At 44.1% G+C, this 20,434-nt stretch overlaps 1 protein-coding gene across 1 annotated transcript in view; it reads left to right on the plus strand.

Moving 5' to 3' along the window:
• The window catches only part of LOC135496372 (epithelial splicing regulatory protein 1-like), a 53,170-nt gene extending 34,119 nt beyond the window's left edge, over nt 1-19,051 (plus strand). The window contains exons 7-13 of the mRNA XM_064785661.1: nt 1,866-2,041; nt 2,176-2,279; nt 4,619-4,834; nt 4,987-5,274; nt 5,541-5,796; nt 6,080-6,459; nt 13,345-19,051. Of these exons, the coding sequence (XP_064641731.1) occupies nt 1,866-2,041; nt 2,176-2,279; nt 4,619-4,834; nt 4,987-5,274; nt 5,541-5,796; nt 6,080-6,459; nt 13,345-13,503 (1,579 nt within the window). The 3' untranslated portion in view covers nt 13,504-19,051. The remainder of the gene's footprint in view (nt 1-1,865; nt 2,042-2,175; nt 2,280-4,618; nt 4,835-4,986; nt 5,275-5,540; nt 5,797-6,079; nt 6,460-13,344) is intronic.
• Nucleotides 19,052-20,434: the final 1,383 nt, after the last annotated feature.

The raw sequence follows: 20,434 nt of genomic DNA on the forward strand, positions 1-20,434 counted from the left end.
TGCTATTTACATTTTTCTCGTACTGTAAACGAACAGGTGTCTTTAATAGATCGAATTTGCATGGATATATCTCTCTCATTTTAAACAGTTCAAACGCACGCCCGCATCTGCTTTGGGCCCATAAATATTTTCAGTGCTGGAGAATATGTTAATTGAAATAAGAATTCCGTATTCGCCCGTATTTAATTATACGACTTCTATTTGGATAAATATTGATGACGTGTACAATAAACAGTTTGATAGACTCCATAATTAACACATTATCACCCTCATCAACATGTTCAGTCTCTAAATTCTTTCATTCTAATTGAATTATCATACGATTCACATATTGAATGCGTCATCGAATTCTGTTTACCACTCGTTGTTGTAATTTTGAATTTGAATTGGTATCAACTTTCCCCAGTTTGGCTGATGATGGATGGAGAGCTTTGGAATGAGGGTCACGCGCTTTATTGCGAGCCTGCCTCAGTAGTTTTCCAAATGTCATTTATTCAGAGTGGGATAGACAGAAGTTATCTGAATGATTTTTTTCCCCGAGGCTCATAAGAATGGTTTCACGGATGTGATATTTTATTGGCATTTGATATGACACACTATGGGTGGAACTGAGACTAAGAATATTGCATTACAACGCGTGTGAATTTCCCTTTGTACGAATGCTGCCTCCATCAACAAAACGTGGAACTATCCAGATCCTTCTGATCATCTCAATATAGACAAAGCTTATCTGAAAGCATTCTACATTTCTCAGTGCAAACTCAAAATAATGTACAGCAAAATGCACTACGCTTAACTTGAAACTGATTTGTTGGCACACCTGTTGCACAAGTGGTTGCCATTGATCGATATCCCGAGTCATCTACATTTTATCAATAAACCTCTGACTCAAGTTCTCCATATGGACCAAGCTGTGCATACACTTCGACCATAAAATCCAATATAAGTCATTTTTATTAGACGCGTGTGTCCCTTTGTTTCTAAATCCGACAGAAAGCCAGCAATATAAAAGGAAGCCATCTTTTAATTGGACTATGTAAAGGTTAGTTATCGATCCGGGGGAATGGCCTGACAAATCTGTAGCAAGAGATTTATAGGGTTGGGCAAGGTTATATAAGTCATCTTGTGTCCTAATAATCTTTCCACAGAATAATCGCTGAATATACAGATAGCGGTTTTCGTTTTTAGAAATAAAATATTCTTTGGGCCCAATCGACGTTTTCCCGAGGGAACGATGTATTCTTTTTCGAAAGAATTTCGAGCCTAATCGCGGAAATCGCCTGCCTTCGGATATCCTACATGCTTTAAAAAACGGATGCTGGATTCTTACTCCATAAACAACTAGCGCCAGCTTAGGAAAAGTGACAAGATCATTTCACTATCGAAAGCAACAGCCTTTTTCCCATAAGACCTGGCAATAGCATGATTATGGCAACATGACCTATCACGATTTTTCAAGCAGAGGCTGAAGAAGATACAGTGTGGTCATGCGAGGCTTCCATATTATGGTGATATAGGAGTAACCGTTATATCACATTATCATTCAGTGTTCATGCAACCAATCAGCGGAAATCTTCTTCTATGGCCTCTGTTTATGATCACAATCGCACGGGAAACCGGTCACTGACTTGTTGCGGAGAAAAAAGATGTAGAGACGCCTGTGCGAGTGAAAAAACACATCATTTGATTTGTGACGAAAATCACATCATTCCATATATAAATGTTGTTGGTTATAATGTAAACGCTCTGTGTCTGAGCAAACACGAAATTAGAGCGAATTTGAATTGCTGGTTGATGATGTGAAAACACTCACCATTGGAGAAAGAGTTGTTCAGTATAGGTAAACCCACATATTTGTTTTCCAGAGGTGGTGTAGCTCTGTGTCTGAGCAAACAAGGCAGGCGTAATGGAGAGGCACTTATCAGGTTCGACTCCAAGGAGCACCGTGACCTTGCCCTTAGGAAACACAAGCATCATCTCAAGCAGAGATACATTGAGGTGTACAAGGCTGCTGGAAAGGACTTCGTCAACGTGGCTGGAGGTATGTACCTTCTTCTTCCTCTCCTCCCTTCCTCCTTATTTGACTGGTGCGCGACAACAGCAACAACTATTTTTGTAGACGTGGCGAATCGGCTGAAGCACACCTTTTCTGATGTTATTGTTTTCCGTTCACAGGAAACAACTCTGAAGCCCAAGCATTTCTATCCCGGAACAACTGCCATGATCAGACAATTGTACGCATGCGCGGACTTCCATACACTGCCACAGCAGAACAAGTGGTAGGTTGATCATTTTTAAACGTTTTCTAAAAATCGATTACATTTACGTTTGGAGTGAAACAATGTTATTTATTCAGTTTCCAGATTAATTTATGTGGATGACAACATTACTTCATTCACTTTCTTTTAAGATTCCATCTGAATTATACCTTCATTCTTTAAATTGGGAATAGCGGTCTGAGAGAGAACAACATTATGATTCGGTTCAGTTGACTGAAGTTCGCTCATAGCTTGCATGTTTTGCTACGATTCGGGGATCTGGGTAAAAATGACCCTCTAAAAGACGAACCAAAGTTTGTTTTAATCCTTTGAAACCAGTACCACAATGAGAAAGCTATGAATTAGGAATAAAAATGAGAGAGCTATATCCATAAAGAAGATACTTCTTTACAGATGGTTAAGATTGGTTCAGGTCATGCAGGCGTGATCCATGACTACAAAATAGCAAATCAAGTATTAGCAACAAATACCAGTTGTTCGTCTCCTTGTCAACCTCAATTCCTCTTCAAACAAACAAAAAAATCGATAAGGTGGCTTTTGGAATAAGGATGAAAGGCCAACGAAATTCTTAAACTTGATCTTAAATTCCCATTGCCATTTAACTATCAGCTTTGCATGAGCGTATCTTTAAGTTTCCCGAGTTGAAGAAGTCCAATATTATTTAACGTTATCATCGGATTCAGTTGGCAATTTGTTGTGTTGAGTCTGCAAATCCAGCACATCACGTGATGGAAGAGAAAGTGTGTGAGAGAGAGAGTGGTGTTGTTAGCAGTTACAGTCAGTGTATAGGAGTCAGCATTCAGCGGGTTTATGGGCGGGTCAGGGTCCTGGAGTTCAAAAGTAACTGGGTGCACTTGGGTGGACTTCAATTCAAGGTGCAAAATTCAGGTTAAAGCTGTTTGCCTCACGGCTATGCTGTTATTTCAGCCAGGGCATTATTTTCTGGAACATGAAAGTAATCTGAAAGACGGGTAAGTGACAGAGTGTGGGAGGGGACCTTTCCAATACTTGGTAATAGAAGGCGCTCATTATCTCATCAGAGTCGGCTCATCCTCGTGCCTGGGGTGTCTTGAACATGTGTCATACACAAAGGAGGTCCCAAAACGCGGTCAGGTCGAGTTTAACTCAACCTTACCTTGTCGCTCTTGCGTATACCACGTGCTTGACTTACTCACTTCAGATACGAGGTGGAGTTGACTCAAGTAGATAATCGAACGACCAGTTTACAGGGTATGGTCTAGGATGGTGTTCAGCGTTCCGTATATCACATAACAGCTAATTTTGGCAAATTGGTTTTTCTCCTCTTAAGGTTTGCGTCAGTTTGCCCCTATTAACCGCACCTTAAATAGCATATAGCCTGCTATAGTGTTGTTTCAATGTTAGAGAGAAAAAGGGAAGAGACAGGTTTTGGTCCTTCAGTGTATAGTTTCATCATATTAATCCATTCCATATTATATCTCTACGTTTTTCTCTATGGTTGAAGTTTTGTGTACACAACTATATACCACTCTACTGCTGCTATACTCATGTACTAAAGGACTATTATGTTTCATATCACGGTCTTTGCTTTTTTGACATTTACACTCTGGCTAAGGGGACGCCAAGGGCGACGTCTTGTAGAGGGGTTTTAGGCAATCGTAAGGTGTATCTGGCGAAGGTTTTATCGTGTATAATAACAACTGCAGGGTCAACGCTTCAGGTCTCTAGAGACCTATAACACCTTCTTAAATGTATACATATTATAACAATTCACTGCGCTGCGCTTCATTCAACATTAATTTCAAATTTTGGATGGAATTTTTCTTTTGGCTTTTAGAAGGCAAGTTCTATTGGTGGCTATCCCGCCATCTTGGAACAGATGATCCTTCAGCCAATCAGCTGTGGCTTACAAATTATTCAAATTCGCAAACTCGTTTGCGACCGGCAGGCATTTATATTTTCAATCACACGATTTCATTGCTGTTTTCGAATATCTCTTTGTTTGTTGTCATGTTGATAAGCTGTGTTGAGGGATTGTGACTCATTCCCACCCTGGAGAAAGTCTGCTGGTGAGCAGTGGTGACAGTTGTTCCTTTGTAAGAGGAAGTGGAAATTCCCCTATGTCCCAACCCTAGGTTATTTCTGAATCTGGTTTGTAGGTTTCGGTGGTATCACGCGAACGGATCGAAATGATGGAAGAAGGGAGAAAAATAGTCCAGAGGCGAATTTTGGTCACAGACTTGCAGGTGTTGGGATACATGTGTAAAGTGGTGCGGAACTGATTGATTGCAACTACGTATCCGTGCTTTAGTTACCATGGTGATGGTCTTCCAATGTGTTCTCTCTCTTCTTTTTGACAGTTGAGCTTCTTCGTGAACGGAGACATCCCGTGCAATGTCCTTGATGGAGAAGAAGGTATCCTGTTCGTCCGCCATCCCGACGGGAGGAGCACCGGTGACGCGTTCGTCTTGTTCCCGGATGAGGATGAAGCCAACAAGGCCTTGATGAAACACAAACAGTGCATTGGCACAAGATACATTGAGCTCTTCAAGAGCACGACAGCAGAGGTGCAACAGGTACAGAAAACATTTTGAATACTTGTTTCATGTTCAGGTGACTGGTTTGGTCCTTTACAATGTTACACACAGACACCGAATGCTGCAATGAGCCATCTTTTGCGAACAAATCGTTGACCGAGCATCTAATCATGTCCCTTTGACTTCTTCAGGTCCTCAACAACACAGCAGAAGGCACCACACAGGAGTCAAATGGCTCGCAGCCTCTCATAAGTCAAATCCCTCAGATCTTCCCAACAATGGCCCCACAGCAAGCCATCATCTGCGGCAATGCCAGAGACTGTATCCGACTCCGGGGTCTTCCATTCGAAGCCACAGTCTCCGACATCTTGACATTCCTTGGCGAACATTCCCGAAACATCGTCTTCCACGGAGTTCACATGGTGTATAACGCTCCTCCTCCAATCATTCCTGGCTATCCTGCTCCAGCCACGCAACAGGTTGGTGTTTCACAGATTCGTTGACACGAACTACGCCAAGATTCCGGCAACATGTTCTGTCATTTTTGTCCACTTGAAATACAAATGTACCTACATGTTCCACTACTTCGTTCGGCCGGAGCAGACTATAGGATGTGTAGCTAGAATGCTTTACATGCAGTGAGCATGGACACTTCTTCCAAGACTTTTTGTGCGGACTCCGTTATTGCAACTCTACTTCCTTGGAATCACTGGTGGTCAATCTTATATCTATCTGTTCATTTCAGGGTTGTTTCTCTGGCGAGGCCTTTATCCAAATGAATTCCGAACTTGCAGCAGAATCGGCAGCGATCAACCGCCACAAGAAGTACATGATTCTCGGCAACAAGAAGCGCTACATTGAGGTGATCCAGTGCTCAGGAGAGGACATGAACATGATCCTGGCAAAGGGACTTCCATCGGCACAGCCAGCGCAGCCTCAACTTCCCCCTCAGCCTACACTACCACAGATGATACAGGCACCCAGGCATCTGTTGTCACCAAGTAAGTCATTTTGGTATTTCTTGATACAAGTCTCTTTATATAACCTTGAAGCTAAAATAGTAGTTGGCAGTGCCCGGCGTTTGATGCCTTTCTACTTAGCATTAGAGGCAGTCATGATTTAAGAAACTTGTTGTCCATGGCAATGATAAATACGGTCTTCAACACATCTCATGGATTGAATTTAAAAGAATATACATCACATTTTGGCAGTTGAAATGACACGTGTCCCGAAAACATTTCTAGCTGTATGTCAACACTGTCTATACGCATTCCTTCTTTGCAGCAGGTACCCCTATTCCTACTGTTCCCAGCTCCTACCCGCAGATGAACCTGAATCCCTACATGCAGCAGCTCAGCGTCCAGCAAGCCCAGATGGCACACCCAACCATGACAGCAACCTCACCAGTGCCTCCATCAGCCATGTCCCCGACCATGCCCCAGGCAGCCACTGTCCCAGCAGCTGCTGCCCATAGGCCAGGCGCTCAGCCATACTACGCAATGAACCATATGAACCAGCCCATCCTGTACTGGTACCCGAGTCCCCCAGTGTCGCCACAGAGCAACTACTATGTGCATTCCTGCCCTACTGTTGTCGTTATGAAGGATCTTCCGCAGGCGACAACGCAGCAAGATCTGCTGACCTTCTTTGATGGGGTTTACGAGGTAAGCACAATCTAGTAGAGATGAAGATGTCATGGACGATTACGATGTTGTTTCTTTAGCTTGTATTCCAAGTCCCCTCTCTTGTTTCATCATTCGCCTGGACGAATCTACGTCCTAGTCTACCACTGGACAAATCGATGTAGTCCAGTACTGCTGGACATGTCGATATCATAGTTCAGCGGTAACGTTTGGAAGCGTTTATGTCCTAGTTCAGCGGCAACGGTTGGACGAATCTAAGTCCTAGTTCAGCATTTTGTGTCATTCAAACTTACCTATGGAACACTTTTGCATGTTACTCCATTTGGGCTCAAACACAAGAGTATCCCTTTAATTTTCTAAAGGGAGAACTGAGTTAACAGCTCGGCCGCCAGGCGGCGCCCTGACCGATCCCGCGAGATCGCGCCGATCTCATGCCGCCATATTCAGTCTTTACTCTTGTGCTTCTACGAAGCACATCGTTTTTTCAAAGCTGCCGTGAATTCGATTTAAAACCAAATTCAACCAGCCAAGTCTAGACGATTTTTGGGTTCATTCACCTACGGAGTAGACCGCCAAACTAATCTTGGCATTAGAATTGTCCAGTCTATTTAATTATAGACATTTTCTTAGCTAGCTTAGTCGACCCGGCTCCATTATTTTGATCTTGGTAGGGTAGAGTTAAGTAGGCTATTCTCCACTCTATTGTAATAAACAAGACTCAGATCCATTGCAATAGTGTTTAATTCAAGTAGGCATGTTTTCCTTTCCATTAATTATTGCGTCCTTTCTGGCCTACTTGGGGTTCCCAGTGTTTTTATTGTCATTGGTACCATTTTTTATATGGCGTACCCCTCCGACGGCATCCTTTGTCTCGCCACAAAGGAATGCGTCTGGTGGCGGGAAACGGGCCGCGAAGACGCCAAAACCCTCTTCCGGTTCCGTTTCCGGGCATATAACCCGGAGGTCTAGCAAACCTCCCGCCACCACCCCTTCCGTCAGCCGAGTTCCGGTTCCGGCCGCGGCTGCGAAGGATGCGGGATCTGACATTATTAATGTATGTGGTCCCAAGGGAGACTTACATCCAATAAGTCTCCAAGGGTTTAATATACCCCGGACCTCAGGGAACCTTCCGGTTCCCCTGTCGTCCGCTCCCCCGAGTACAAGCCCTTTGTACCCGCGGGAGCACCCTGCTTCCGGTCCGCCGATTGCAGTTCCGGTTACTGACGCGGGTTCCCGTTTTTCAGTAACCGAAGACTCTACTGGGGGTTTTTCTCAGTCTTTACTGCGAAATAACCCCAGTCCTCACGGACACAGTAGAGTAGGGCCGGACCTTATAACGCCACCTCCGAAACGCCATGCGTCTTCGGTAACAGCGTTTCCGCCCTCCGTACCTCCTTCTAAAAGGGCTTCCGGTAGCTCCATACCGGCGAAGGAGTTACGGGCATTTCCGGTTTCGGACTTCGTCCTACCGGAAATGCAGGCACCTTCCTACGTTGGCCAACCTCTTGGGTGGAACCAACCGGAAGTGCCACCCCCTCCTCGTAGCAGAGGCGTCGTTCCCATGGAACGAGCTACGCAGAGAGGACATCTGAACTCTGGTTCAGAATATGGGCAACTTCCGCTTCCGGAAGACCCATTCGCCCGCACATACGGCTTCCAGGGTTCGCTTATGCGCTCACCCTCGCCTCAACCGCCCGTCGTTGAGAGAAGCCGCACGTCGGGTCCGGAACCCGAGTCGGGACAGCAACTGTCCCAGCTCATCCAGATGGTAGCAGGTCTTTCTGATAGACTCAGCCATCTGGAGCAGGGTTCCGGTTCCTCTGGTGCGCCTGGTCCCATCGGATACCCACCATCCGACTCCTCTATTTTAGAGGAATTTTCTGAGAACGAGAGTTCTCAGCCAGGCTACCGCTCCCCCAATCAGGAGGAGCTGTCACCAGAGGAGGCCAGTATCCTGTCGGATATGAGGACACTCAGATCCTTGATCAGAGCGTACCTCCCGCAGGATCTGTGCCCTACCCCGCCGGAACTGCCAGCCTTGTCAACACCGACCTTTTCACTCTGGGGACAGGAAGTGGATCCCAATCCACAGGTTGCTCAAGGCTCCACTCGGGCACTTGAATTCCTTCCTCCCTCCCCGTCGGTGTTAGCAGTCTCTGAACTTTTGGAGCGTACAATCAGAGACTCACAAGGCGCCCACCAACGTACTTCCATCCCTGTCCTTCCGGCAGTCGGACCGGAAGCTTGGTGTAAACCGGGGAAGTTGTTCACGGCACAACTTCCTCCCGTTAGGCAGTACCGCGCTGACTATTATCGAGTCAGCTCGGCCGGCTGTCCAGCTGCAGCATCGACTTCCATATTAAAGGACGATGTACAGCTGGACCAACTCGTGCCTAGGGTGACCTCCTCCTCGGCTTACCGAGACCTTAGAGCACAAGAGGGTCTGGCCAAAAACACGTTAGCGGTGCTCTCCTACGCAGAGCACACTAACCTGGCCCTAGCCAGATCCCTAAAAGATAATGAGTCACTATCTGATGACACAAAATCGCTTGTGACATCCTTGTCACATTCGATTAGGCACGCTATTGCGCTGTCCGCCAAGACCGCAGCAAATAGCGTGCTACTCCGTAGAGACGCCGCACTGGGCTCTCTCAATGTCATCAGATCCCTCCAGCTGGAAGGGGCCTTAAGAACCGCTCCTATGGACGGTTCTTTCCTGTTCGCAGATTCTGTACAAGAGGCGGCTCAAGCACAGAAAGATTGGGACAAATTATATGCCCCCACTGCGACACAGAGGGCCAAGACCTCTCTACCTAACGCTAGAAAGATAGAGAGGCCCCAGCAGGCATCGGGTTCAATCCCGTACGCCAGGCAGGTCCTGCCTAGGCCTACCCCGCCTAGTCAGCCTGCTCCTGCTGGATCCTTCCGACGGGAAGCGGAGGGTCGCCGGACTGGAAAGAGGAAAAATACTTCCTCTAACCAGGGTGGATCCGGTCCGACTAAGCACTCCTTTCGCCCAAGGGGTGCTGGCCGGAAGAGGTGACTCCCCCCTCCTTTCTCCTCCCGGACGCAAAAAGGAGCCGACTCCGGTAGTCGGGGGCCGTCTGCAAAAATTTGCAGACATTTGGGACGATTGGTGCCCAAAGGGGTCCCCAGTCCCAAACATGTTGAGGTACGGAGTGAAACTAGATTTCAACCGTACCCCCCCGACTACCATATATCCAACCCCAGTTCAGCCACCGAAGGACCCAGTCAAGGCCTCTGCCCTCCAAGCAGAGGTCGCGACATTACTGGAGAAGCAAGCTATCCAGGTCCTTCAAGATCCATGCTCCCCCGGCTTTTACAGCCACGTTTTCTTGGTTCCCAAGAAAGCAGGGACATGGAGGCTGATCATAGATCTTTCCAGGTTAAACACCTTCTTGAATGTTCCTCATTTCAAGATGGAAACCACCAGGTCTATAGCAACGGCGATACAGCCCAACGATTGGGCGGTATCGATGGATTTAATGGATGCGTACTTACATGTACCGATCCATCCAGACTATCAACACTTCCTTCGATTCCATTACGAAGGAAAGACGTATCAATTCAGGGCCCTGCCGTTCGGTCTGGCATCGGCACCCCTAATTTTTACGATGATAGTCACAGCCTTCGTCGCTCCCTTTCACGTGATGGGGTTCAAGCTCCATCACTACCTAGACGATTGGCTACTCCGTTGCAAATCGCGGGAACTACTACTGCAACAACTTCAGGTTCTAAAGCAAAAAGTAGTTTCCGCAGGTTGGATTATCAACGAAACAAAGTCAGAATTCATACCATCCCAAGACTTCGTTTACGTTGGAGTTCGGTTCCTTACGGCCATTGGGAAAATGCTGCCCCCCCTAGACAGGATAAAGAAAATTCTTCATCTCGTCGCAGAATTCAGAGGAAGGACTCAAGCTCCCGCAAGGCGATGCTTGAGCCTTTTGGGACTTCTGAATTCGGCAGCAGACCAAATCCCCCTTGGCCGTCTATATATGCGTCCCATCCAGATGTTTCTAATGTCTCTATGGAAACCCCACAGGGACCCATTAGACAAGTTGGTATTGATACCTCAATACCTACTCAAGAACGTCTGGAACTTCTGGGAGTCGGAGACTCGTCTCCAAAGCGGTGTAGATCTTGCTCCACCGCCCCCAGAAGTGTCCCTGTTCACAGATGCTTCCCTACTAGGGTGGGGAGCACATCTGAACAACGGGGACATGTCCATAAGAGGTCTATGGACAAGGGAGGAGACCATTCTTCCAATAAATATATTGGAAATGAAGGCTGTCCTTCTTGCCGTGAGGGCTCTTTCCCTTCGCCTGAAGAATCGGAGAGTAACCCTGTTCTCCGACAATTCTACAGTAGTAGCATATGTCAGGAGACAGGGAGGCACAAAGTCCGGCATTCTTTGCCAGCTAACTTGGGAGCTTTACCATCTTTGTGCCGACCTTGGAGTATCGATATGTGCCAGACACATACCGGGCAATCGCAACATCCTTGCCGACGCCCTGTCCCGTCAGAACAAGCTAGTTCAGACAGAGTGGACACTCCATCAGGAGATTGTAGACGACCTTTGTCGCCTTTGGCAATCTCCGAAGGTAGATCTGTTCGCCACCAGGCTGAACAATCGCCTTCCCATCTATTACTCTCCACTTCCGGACGAAGAGGCCCTGGAAGTCGACAGCCTTACAGCCTCTTGGGTCGGGCTGAACGCATATGCGTTTCCACCCCTCCCTCTCATCCAACCAGTCCTGAACAAGATCTTGACCAGCCATCCGGTGAGAATAACTCTCATCGCACCTTGCTGGCCAAATCAGGCCTGGTTCCCAGCATTGCTGGAGCTCCTGATAGATCACCCCAGGAGTCTTCCTACTTGGAAGCACCTCCTGTGGCACCCCCTGGGGAGATGCTACCACCAGAACCCTGGATTTTTCAAGTTTCACGCCTGGAACTTATCCAGTTGCATCTCCACCAGAGAGGCTTTTCGGACATCGCTGTCAAGCGCATGTCCGCACCTCAAAGGGGGTCTACCCTTGATGTGTATCAAGGAAAGTGGTCTACCTTCACTTCCTGGTGCAGGGAGAACGGAGTTAATCCGATCTCTCCCTCTATATACAGATTAGTTGATTTCCTTATTGAATTATTCACGGAAAGACAACTATCTGTCACGGCTATAAAAGGGTACAAGTCCGCCATCGCTTCTACCCTCCGTGTTTTAAGCACCTGGGATCTTCGTTGGGAGGACCAAATAACCCCTCTTTTCAGAGGAATGTTATTAGAGCGTCCTAGACCGGTTCACAACACCCCCAAATGGGACCTTTCTGTTGTCCTTAAGGTGCTCATGAGGCATCCTTTTGAACCCATGTCTATTTCATCCATGAAATATCTGACACTCAAAACGGTCTTTCTAGTAGCCTTGGCTACCGCCCAACGGAGATCAGAGCTCCATGCACTTTCTTTTAAGAAGCTGGCTTTTAGAGAGGGAGGGGAGGTTATCCTGGCTTTTATACCAGGATTTCTGGCGAAGAACCAGGGACCGGCCGCCTCTCGGCCCCCGGTTACTATTCCCTCTCTGTCAGGAACGATCTCTTATGATCTTCCTGACAGAACTTTATGTCCCGTCAGGGCCCTAAAGTTCTACATAAATAGGACAAAACCTCCCGGTATCCGCCAGGGGAGAGAGCGTTTGTTTTTGTCCTATAAGGAGGGAAATAAACGAGAGATAGCGGCCGCCACTATTTCAAGGTGGATTGTGGAGACTATTCGTCTTTCCTACAACACCTTGAAGACTTCCTCTGATCTTCGTGCGCTAGCTAACATCTCAGCGCACGAAGTTAGAGCACTAGCCACCTCCTGGGCAAACTACCGAGGAGTTGCTCTTCAAGAAGTCGTTTCCGCTGCATGTTGGAGTAATCACTCCACATTCTCTCGTTTCTACCTACGAGACGTTTCTTCCCTCGTAGATGGCATGCACACAATCGGCCCGATTGTGTCTGCGGGGCATGTTGTTTGATCCTGGCTAGATCAAAAAAGGGGGGGGAAGCCCGATTGAAGAGTCAAACGCGCATCTTGCGCCATTTTTGATATGCCCTATCTTCAACATCCAGGCAACCCCTAGTAGACTAGAAAGGACGCAATTTCTTATTGTTGTTTAGCAATAACTCATTCTACACCCTTCAACATGCCTTACTTGCTCTAAGCTCTGTTGCCGGAAAGAAGATGGTTTTATTACGCAATTCTAGCGCTTTCCGGAGAATGGGTCTATTACTCTCTATAATATGATTGTAATACCGAGATCAAAATACCGGTCCTCCGGTTCTCCCCATTTCTTTCCCCTGGCGGTCCTCCTTAGCTAATATGCCGGTGGTGCCTCCTGGATGGAACAACAGCTCAGCCTTAGGTAAGTCCTCGTTTCCCACCTCCAATAGGTTGCTGGGATTCGATGCAAAAGTGTTCCATAGGTAAGTTTGAATGACACAAAATGCCCATTTCCTTACAAGAAATGGCCATTTTGTTAGTTCATACTTACCTATGGAACACGGCCCTCCCGCCGTCCCCACAAACGGGACATACTCTTTATTAACGCTCAAGAGTAAAGACTAAATATGGCGGCATGAGATCGGCGCGATCTCGCGGGATCGGTCAGGGCGCCGCCTGGCGGCCGAGCTGTTAACTCAGTTCTCCCTTTAGAAAATTAAAGGGATACTCTTGTGTTTGAGCCCAAATGGAGTAACATGCAAAAGTGTTCCATAGGTAAGTATGAACTAACAAAATGGCCATTTCTTGTAAGGAAATGGGCAGTTACTGTTGGACGAGTCTGTGTCCCACTTTAACAGGTCATGTAAGATAGTTACTTTAACAGGTCATTTTCCATCTTTTCAGATTCAACCAGACATTCAGATCCCTCATGGTATCGACGGCCGTCCAACTGGTGAAGCCTACGTCACATTTGCGTCCAGAATCGAGGCTGAGCGTGCTGTAGCAGAACGCATGCGCAAACCATTTGGAAACAGATACGTGGAAATGCTCATTGCCCAGTAGTTCTAGTGACTGAAATTTAGTTGAAGATTTTTTAATGCATTTGCTCTGTTCTGGAGTGATTATAATGTGACTTCACCAAGTTGTTTTTGTTATGACTGGGAGGTTCATCCTTTGAATTACTATCGGATAGAATGATTGTCCAACGACTCTTCTAAAAGAAATGGTTTCCGAAAAGGTTATTAAGCAAAACCACACCTGTAAATATCTGTGCTAGAGTTTTGATGCTCATTCCAGTGCACCTTGGCTCCAGGACAGAGCAGTACAAGCATGGCTCTGCAATGACAGTCTACACAAAAAGTTCAACCTCGTACCTCGTCGTGTTTTCACTAATTCAGTCAAGCACGTGGAGCTATGCATGCAGCGCCTGGCAACATTGTCTTCCAGATAATCTACAAACGTCCAGTTGCAGAAATGCGCATTACATGTATTTTCATAAGATATTGTTACATTTGTGTGCCTTACCAACTGAACCATGTGTCACCATTGTATGCCTAGGATCCGTGTTATTTTGAAATGGCATTTGATTTTTTTGTGATTTTTGACACTCAAACGACAGCTACTGTTGCATTTTGCTTTGCAAATTTGTGATTGCAAATCCGTATTACAATCCGGGTGTAGATTTCTAGTTGTCGAAGAAGCTTTTGTAAATCGTGCCTTAGAAGTTGATTGGGGTTGTGGTGCTAGACCACTTGTGATATAAACTGCCATATTCGTGACGTCACAACACGAATTGCCGACGTCATCACTGCAAGTCGTCTGCTTCAGTATTCCATTGGCAATAATGAGAAAAGAGGTGAATTTGAAAGCCACGTGGCATATTAAACTAGTCTTCCACGGTTATTCGATGTAGTATTTTCTGAATATGAAATTGCTTCGTTTTGCTCATGACAAAGGCGACATATTTTCAAAGCTTATCTAGAATATCGTTCCTACGCTGCATCAAAAATGATATAGATTAATATATATATATACGATATACTTTATATTTGATTGCTATTCAGAGAAAACTTTTAGATGTACATATACTTTATGCATGAATGATGATGTAAATATTTTGTTTAGAATATGATAAATGATTATGCATGAAAACTTTTAGATAAGATTTTAACCGTTCGCCCAGTGCTTCCAAGCAAAGTTTACATGCTAATAGAACCAATCATAATAACTCTGTGCTTTAATTGGCTTGTTGTCAATGTGACTGTGGTTACCAATGTTGCTATGGTCACTAATTGACAGCTGCCTGTCAAATTGCTCATCACGCCTACAGTCTTGGTCAAAAGTACCTCATGCCTAGAATGTTGTAAAGGTTAAAACATGAAATGATTTGTTGCTCAAATGACAGCATTCAAACTGACCATGGTTTCGTCTTGTCTTCCACAGTTTCACCAAATACATAATTCATAACTCCTTGTAAAATGTGTGTGAAGCCGGTATTTTTTACTTTGCTGTAGAAATGATATATCATATCATGAAAATGTTATTTGAAGTACTTTTGGCGAAGATTGCAGCTAACTCACTTTGCATTCCACGCTGGTATGGTATCTTAGTTAAGGCTCATAATTCGAAGTGTTGTCTCCCCGAATGCCTGCTTTGAAAAAAATTAATAAATTCGTGTAAAATTTAGCAAGTAAATGTTGGTAGACGACAATTGTGATCGTTTGAGAAGAAGTTTTAAGAGTCAATTATGTTCGATGAATCGTCCAATCAGAAGCTTGCAATCCTGCTTCACCGAGATAGTGAATTGAAATGAACCAATCACAAGTGATTATTTTTTGGAAACGTAATGGCAGTTTTGCTGAGCCAAGGGTGAATGAGCGTAAAAATAAATGTAACTACATGAGTTGAACTCATGCCTGATGTGTAAATATAAAATGATTATTTGAATATTATGAATTCGGACATTGTCTGAAAGCTGCTCGGTCATTGTATGAGGAAATGTAGTTGTCCACGAAATGTTACTGTGTAGTGGCACCAACCATGCCCTAGAGTATGCACGCTTTAGATGTATAGGATTTGCTCGATTTGTACAAAGTTGCAATATACGCTGATTGATATTATAAAATCAGCTGCATTTAATTTAATTGATTATTCATCAGGTAATAACTGATATGTTCCTTTTAAGGAATTGTGGTATTTTAATTAAGATGTCGACCATTTGTGGTCAACATAGTATTTACCATCTTTCTAGCACGTTTCACATAAGCCTGCTGTATCCTCTATTTAAAAGCATATTGAACCTTCGGGCTGAGTACCGTGTTATATGGAACGCATCCCTCGATCTTTAGGAAATGTCAAACTCAGTTACCATCACGAACAGGACACAGTTGAATTTGTCATCACCACAACATCAATGGTGCGTGAATATTTTCATGGCACATCCAATGATGACGTCATCTCCTGTGTCTATTTCATGATACGGATGCGTCATATTGTTGTTGGAGGTTCCACATTCGTCCGATGCCCTTCGTGTAGCCTTGTACTCGTCCAATACCAAGTTTAGAAGCAGTTGTATAACAATGACATGACGAGCTGACCTACTCCTTCAAGAGCAAGCCTCTTGGTCTCCTTTTAAGGCAGTCAGTTTGACAGTGCTCGCTCTTTCTAAAACTTGTTCTACTTTTTCATGAGAGATATCAGGCGACTGTGGAAGTTTCAACATGCACTATTAAAACTGTTGGGATGTTCTAAGATAAAAATGAACATATTTTCCTTTAAATTATTCCAACATAATTTTGTGTAAATATTTTATGTGCAATATTTATGTATGTTTTATTATGAATGTTTTTTTATGATTGTTTGCCGCCAATTCTTTGATTTGGAATTTGTTAGATTTACATTCGTGGTCCATTCGCTGCGTTTAGGTTTAATTGACTGCGGGACTACACATTATTCTGGATATAGAATGAAATTAATTACACCAGTTACTTTCAAAGCCGTTCATTTTTTTCAAAAATATGTGAACACCGTTACGGTACTGCGTTGGATCACGTGGATATGAGCTAGTTGACTAGTTTTAGAGATTAGAGTTGGAGCACAGCAGAAAAAAACATTCGATGGGAATTAAGGAGCTTTATCAATACAGAACCATTCCTATGAAATACTATTAGATGGCTAACAGGCATGCATGATTATTCATTAACTCCTTTATCCCATTTTCAAAACTAAACTAAAACGATGTTCCAGTCAACCACGCCTTAACTAAGCGTGGTGCCAAAATTTAATGCTAAATTTTCGAGACTTTCAAATGTGAGACAAGTAATTTATAACAAATGGTCAAAGTGGCATTATTTCGCTAGTGTCAGTGCTCGAAAGACACTGACGTCACTTCCTGGTTCTGAAATTAACATAATTAAAGGAGGCGCCAAATATATGTGGTTGCCAAAATTTGTACATGCGAATTATTAAATGACACTGTAGTTGTATACACATAGTAATGCATAGCAACATTTTATTGTCTTTGTAATAAAATTATATACAATTCAATATGGTGGTGGTTTTGGTGTTGGTTACCTTGGTGACGGCTTCCTGGCTAGATATGGCCGTACGGCAGTCGCAGGTTCTGTCGCTAAATCTCTCCTACGCACCCTTTCTTAACGAGGAGCTTGTGCTGAACTTTGAATTTGTTGGTGAGGGTAATATCTAGAATTTGTGATGCTGTCGCGATGCAACCCGCCGGATTTGGTACTCCATTCGGCAAATCTCACGGAGCCTCTATATCTTGCTTTCTTTCTGTATACTCACGGCGTTCCTAACACTAGTAATTCTGGAGTTTTAACAGAAAAAAACCTCATCGAAACAATTCTAGTCAAACGAGTGGTGCTAATCAGTCAATACCAAAACAATGGTGACACATTTGAACTTCAGCACAAGTAATTTAAATCTGCTTCCGGTTTTGGTAAAAATGGCGTCGGGTTATGTTCGAAAAAGAGGATTACCTGAGAACGAGGCTCTGGCGGCGGTGTCTCTGTTTCCACTGCATGCGCTTGTCCTTGTTTCCAAGGCAACAGACGCGGTGGCTTCGGGACGCTAGGCACCAAGGCCTGTAGGATAGCTGGTGCAGGAATCGGGTGCGGTTTAATTCTCCTTCCAACTTCCGGTACGCGTCAAGTCTTGCGCACGCTGGCTGTTTACGTCTCCCGCTCTCAGTAAGAGGCTCGCTTCTTACACGAGCGCTCTTTACTAGCGATAGACATCCTTAGTCGGTTTGCCTGAGACTTGTGGGTCAGGGTTTCATCCTCATTTTACATGGACGCTCCGCAGCCCCTCCGCTCTTTAGCTGGATCTTACATAGTCTAGTTACCTGAGGGCCCTGGGCTTTGTCTTTCGCAGTAGTACTATCAATGCTTACACTACACGGTGACTGATGCATAGCTTACCTTTTATTTATTTCATTTCCTCAGATAAAACAAAATCAACGTCTTCCAAAGTTGTAAAATATGAGGTGGTGGCAGTAACATATCCCTAGTACTAGTTTTAACTGTTATTTGACTATAAAGTATATATCAATAGTTAACTATCATTATTTATTATAACATATATATTGTTATTAGATATCAGTGATAATGTTTAGTTAGATAAAGATAATATATTGGTATTGTTATTAGAACTAGGTCAGATGTTGTCACGTGACACGAAGGTGTGACAGCACCGAGTGACGTCATGAAGACACTATTTATTTTCAATTGCATTTTACTGAGAGGCAGTATTTTGCTATATTTACCAGATATTGTGTTCAACGATTATTTTCAGTTTTTTGCTTTATGCAGACTCTTGGTAATATAAAACCGGAACGAGGCAATATCGCGACAGAGACGTCTATCGGTCAAACTAGGAACCAAGTTTTTCTTCCCATAATAGATCTTACATAACTTGACCTCTTATACTGAAAATCTCCCCAAGTTACATTTGTATTATTCTTTTATATTGATGCTCAAAATCTCAAAATAACTTGTATTTTTTTCCATACTTATTAGCTCATAAACATAATCTCATGAACTACACATATCAAGTTGAATAATTAAACATATCTAAACGGGGACGGTCACGTGATCAGCCCAGCTGATTGAAACGTCCTCATCATTTCACTGTGCTAATTGATGTTTTGCCGAAACTGCAAAAATATTGCAGATAATTATTGGCCGTTAAGTTCGTCTACTTAGAGTGCAATATATTGTACATTCCAGACTAAATTAACAACATTATTGATACTTTTGGTGACAATTCCACAAGTTTGATAGAAAATGATTGAATAAATTGACAAAACAGAAATTGTCCATGAAAAGAAAATCATCAATCAAAAACTTTGTTTTGTTTAGGACAACTGATTAAGTTGCAGGGGTAAGATAAGTGCGTTAAAAACACAGTTAAGTGGAATGTCACCACACTTTTCTTTCGGAATGTCTTTTTGTTAATAAAAGGGTGTACTCTTGCAAAGTCACTGAGTAATTAATTAGTTAAATTAATCAGTGTCTGTAATGTTTGTTATTGTGTTTCTTTAATTTATTGCTAAACATACTGAATAACGAAATAAAAGATTGTATCAGTACAAGATGGGTGGCGTGTGTTAGTCACGTGGTGGCGGTGGCGCACTTTGATTGGTAAGAGACCTATAGAATCAAATCGTACAACTGTACAATGCGGGGTGGAATTTACAAGCATTCGCATTTTGAGTCACTGTTCCGTTGAGTTTTCTAAGGGCAAACATTGCTACTAATCCCAGTTCCAAAACACGATTGGCCCGAACTCCGAGGAGCATGACGAGCGCAGGTACGTCGTAGCCGTGCATCGCCGTTTAGGAATGATCTTCTCGTATGACCATGCATATCGTCATGTCGCATCAGATTTGTTGACCGCGCAAGTCTGCCCTCACCGAGACGAAAGATGGAGACATGGTCAGTGGAGTGGATCAGAAAGTTCCAATTTGCCCCCGAATAGAATTTGAGTGGCCGCAAAACCCTCAAAGCTTTTTCAAAAGCTCAAAAATGTTAATTTCTGAAGAGTTTACAGGTGACCCAGAACAGCACTGCATGTACATTATGCATGTATAGTACACTTTGATTTTTTTTCTCTGTTGCGGATCCGGATCGATAGGAAGACCCGTACGGTAGTACAATAAAGAGGGACCCATTTTATGTTTCCGATCATTACCGACGATATGTGCCGGTGCCGGTGAAGATGTCGACGCTGTTTCATGGCGTCATCCCCAAAGGGAATCGGAGATTGACCGAACGTTTTACGATTAATGCCGAATGAAATCAACTGGTGTGGCCGATGCCGGTGATGATCCCGATGCGGTTTACTCGATAATCTGATATCGGCCGAACTATCACGAACACCATCAAATTACAGTAAAGTATAGCCTAAGGCTCCCACCTAGCTTTGGTATTCATACATCAGTAAAGCCGATGCAGTTTTAAACGTTATAATTATAGAATTGAATATTCAAGTCGCTCCCCTGGAAAGTTAGTTATTTGGTTTGCAAACATCATTTTTGGCTTTTTTAATTGAGAATATTTATCTAACTGAAGATTGCAGATGCTGCCACAACCATACCTTGATCATGAAAATCGGAGAGATTTGTATGTGTCAAATTGACCAACTTATGTCCGTCAGTTACACACTCTCGGAAGACAGTCACAACCCTGGAGGAGACACTACAAATTGTATTTTGCTTCATCATTACATTACCGGAGACTGACTCACGGATTACCAGCTCAAAGTCAGCAAGTAGGGTCTGAGCTAAAGAAGTGGAACTACGCGATTACTTAAAATTAAAAGTTACCCCGTCTTGGGGGCGAAACTGGGGACGAGTTATTCCATGAACCCCAAACATGGTGCTGTCGACCGTTATGATCACAGCTTGTCTTTATTCCAACTTACTTACGTTCCAGGACTGTTATATACAGTGCTCTCGTCATTACTCCTGTGGTGA

This window comes from Lineus longissimus, chromosome 11, assembly GCF_910592395.1.
Source record: "Lineus longissimus chromosome 11, tnLinLong1.2, whole genome shotgun sequence".
In the NCBI taxonomy this organism is placed as follows: domain Eukaryota; kingdom Metazoa; phylum Nemertea; class Pilidiophora; order Heteronemertea; family Lineidae; genus Lineus; species Lineus longissimus.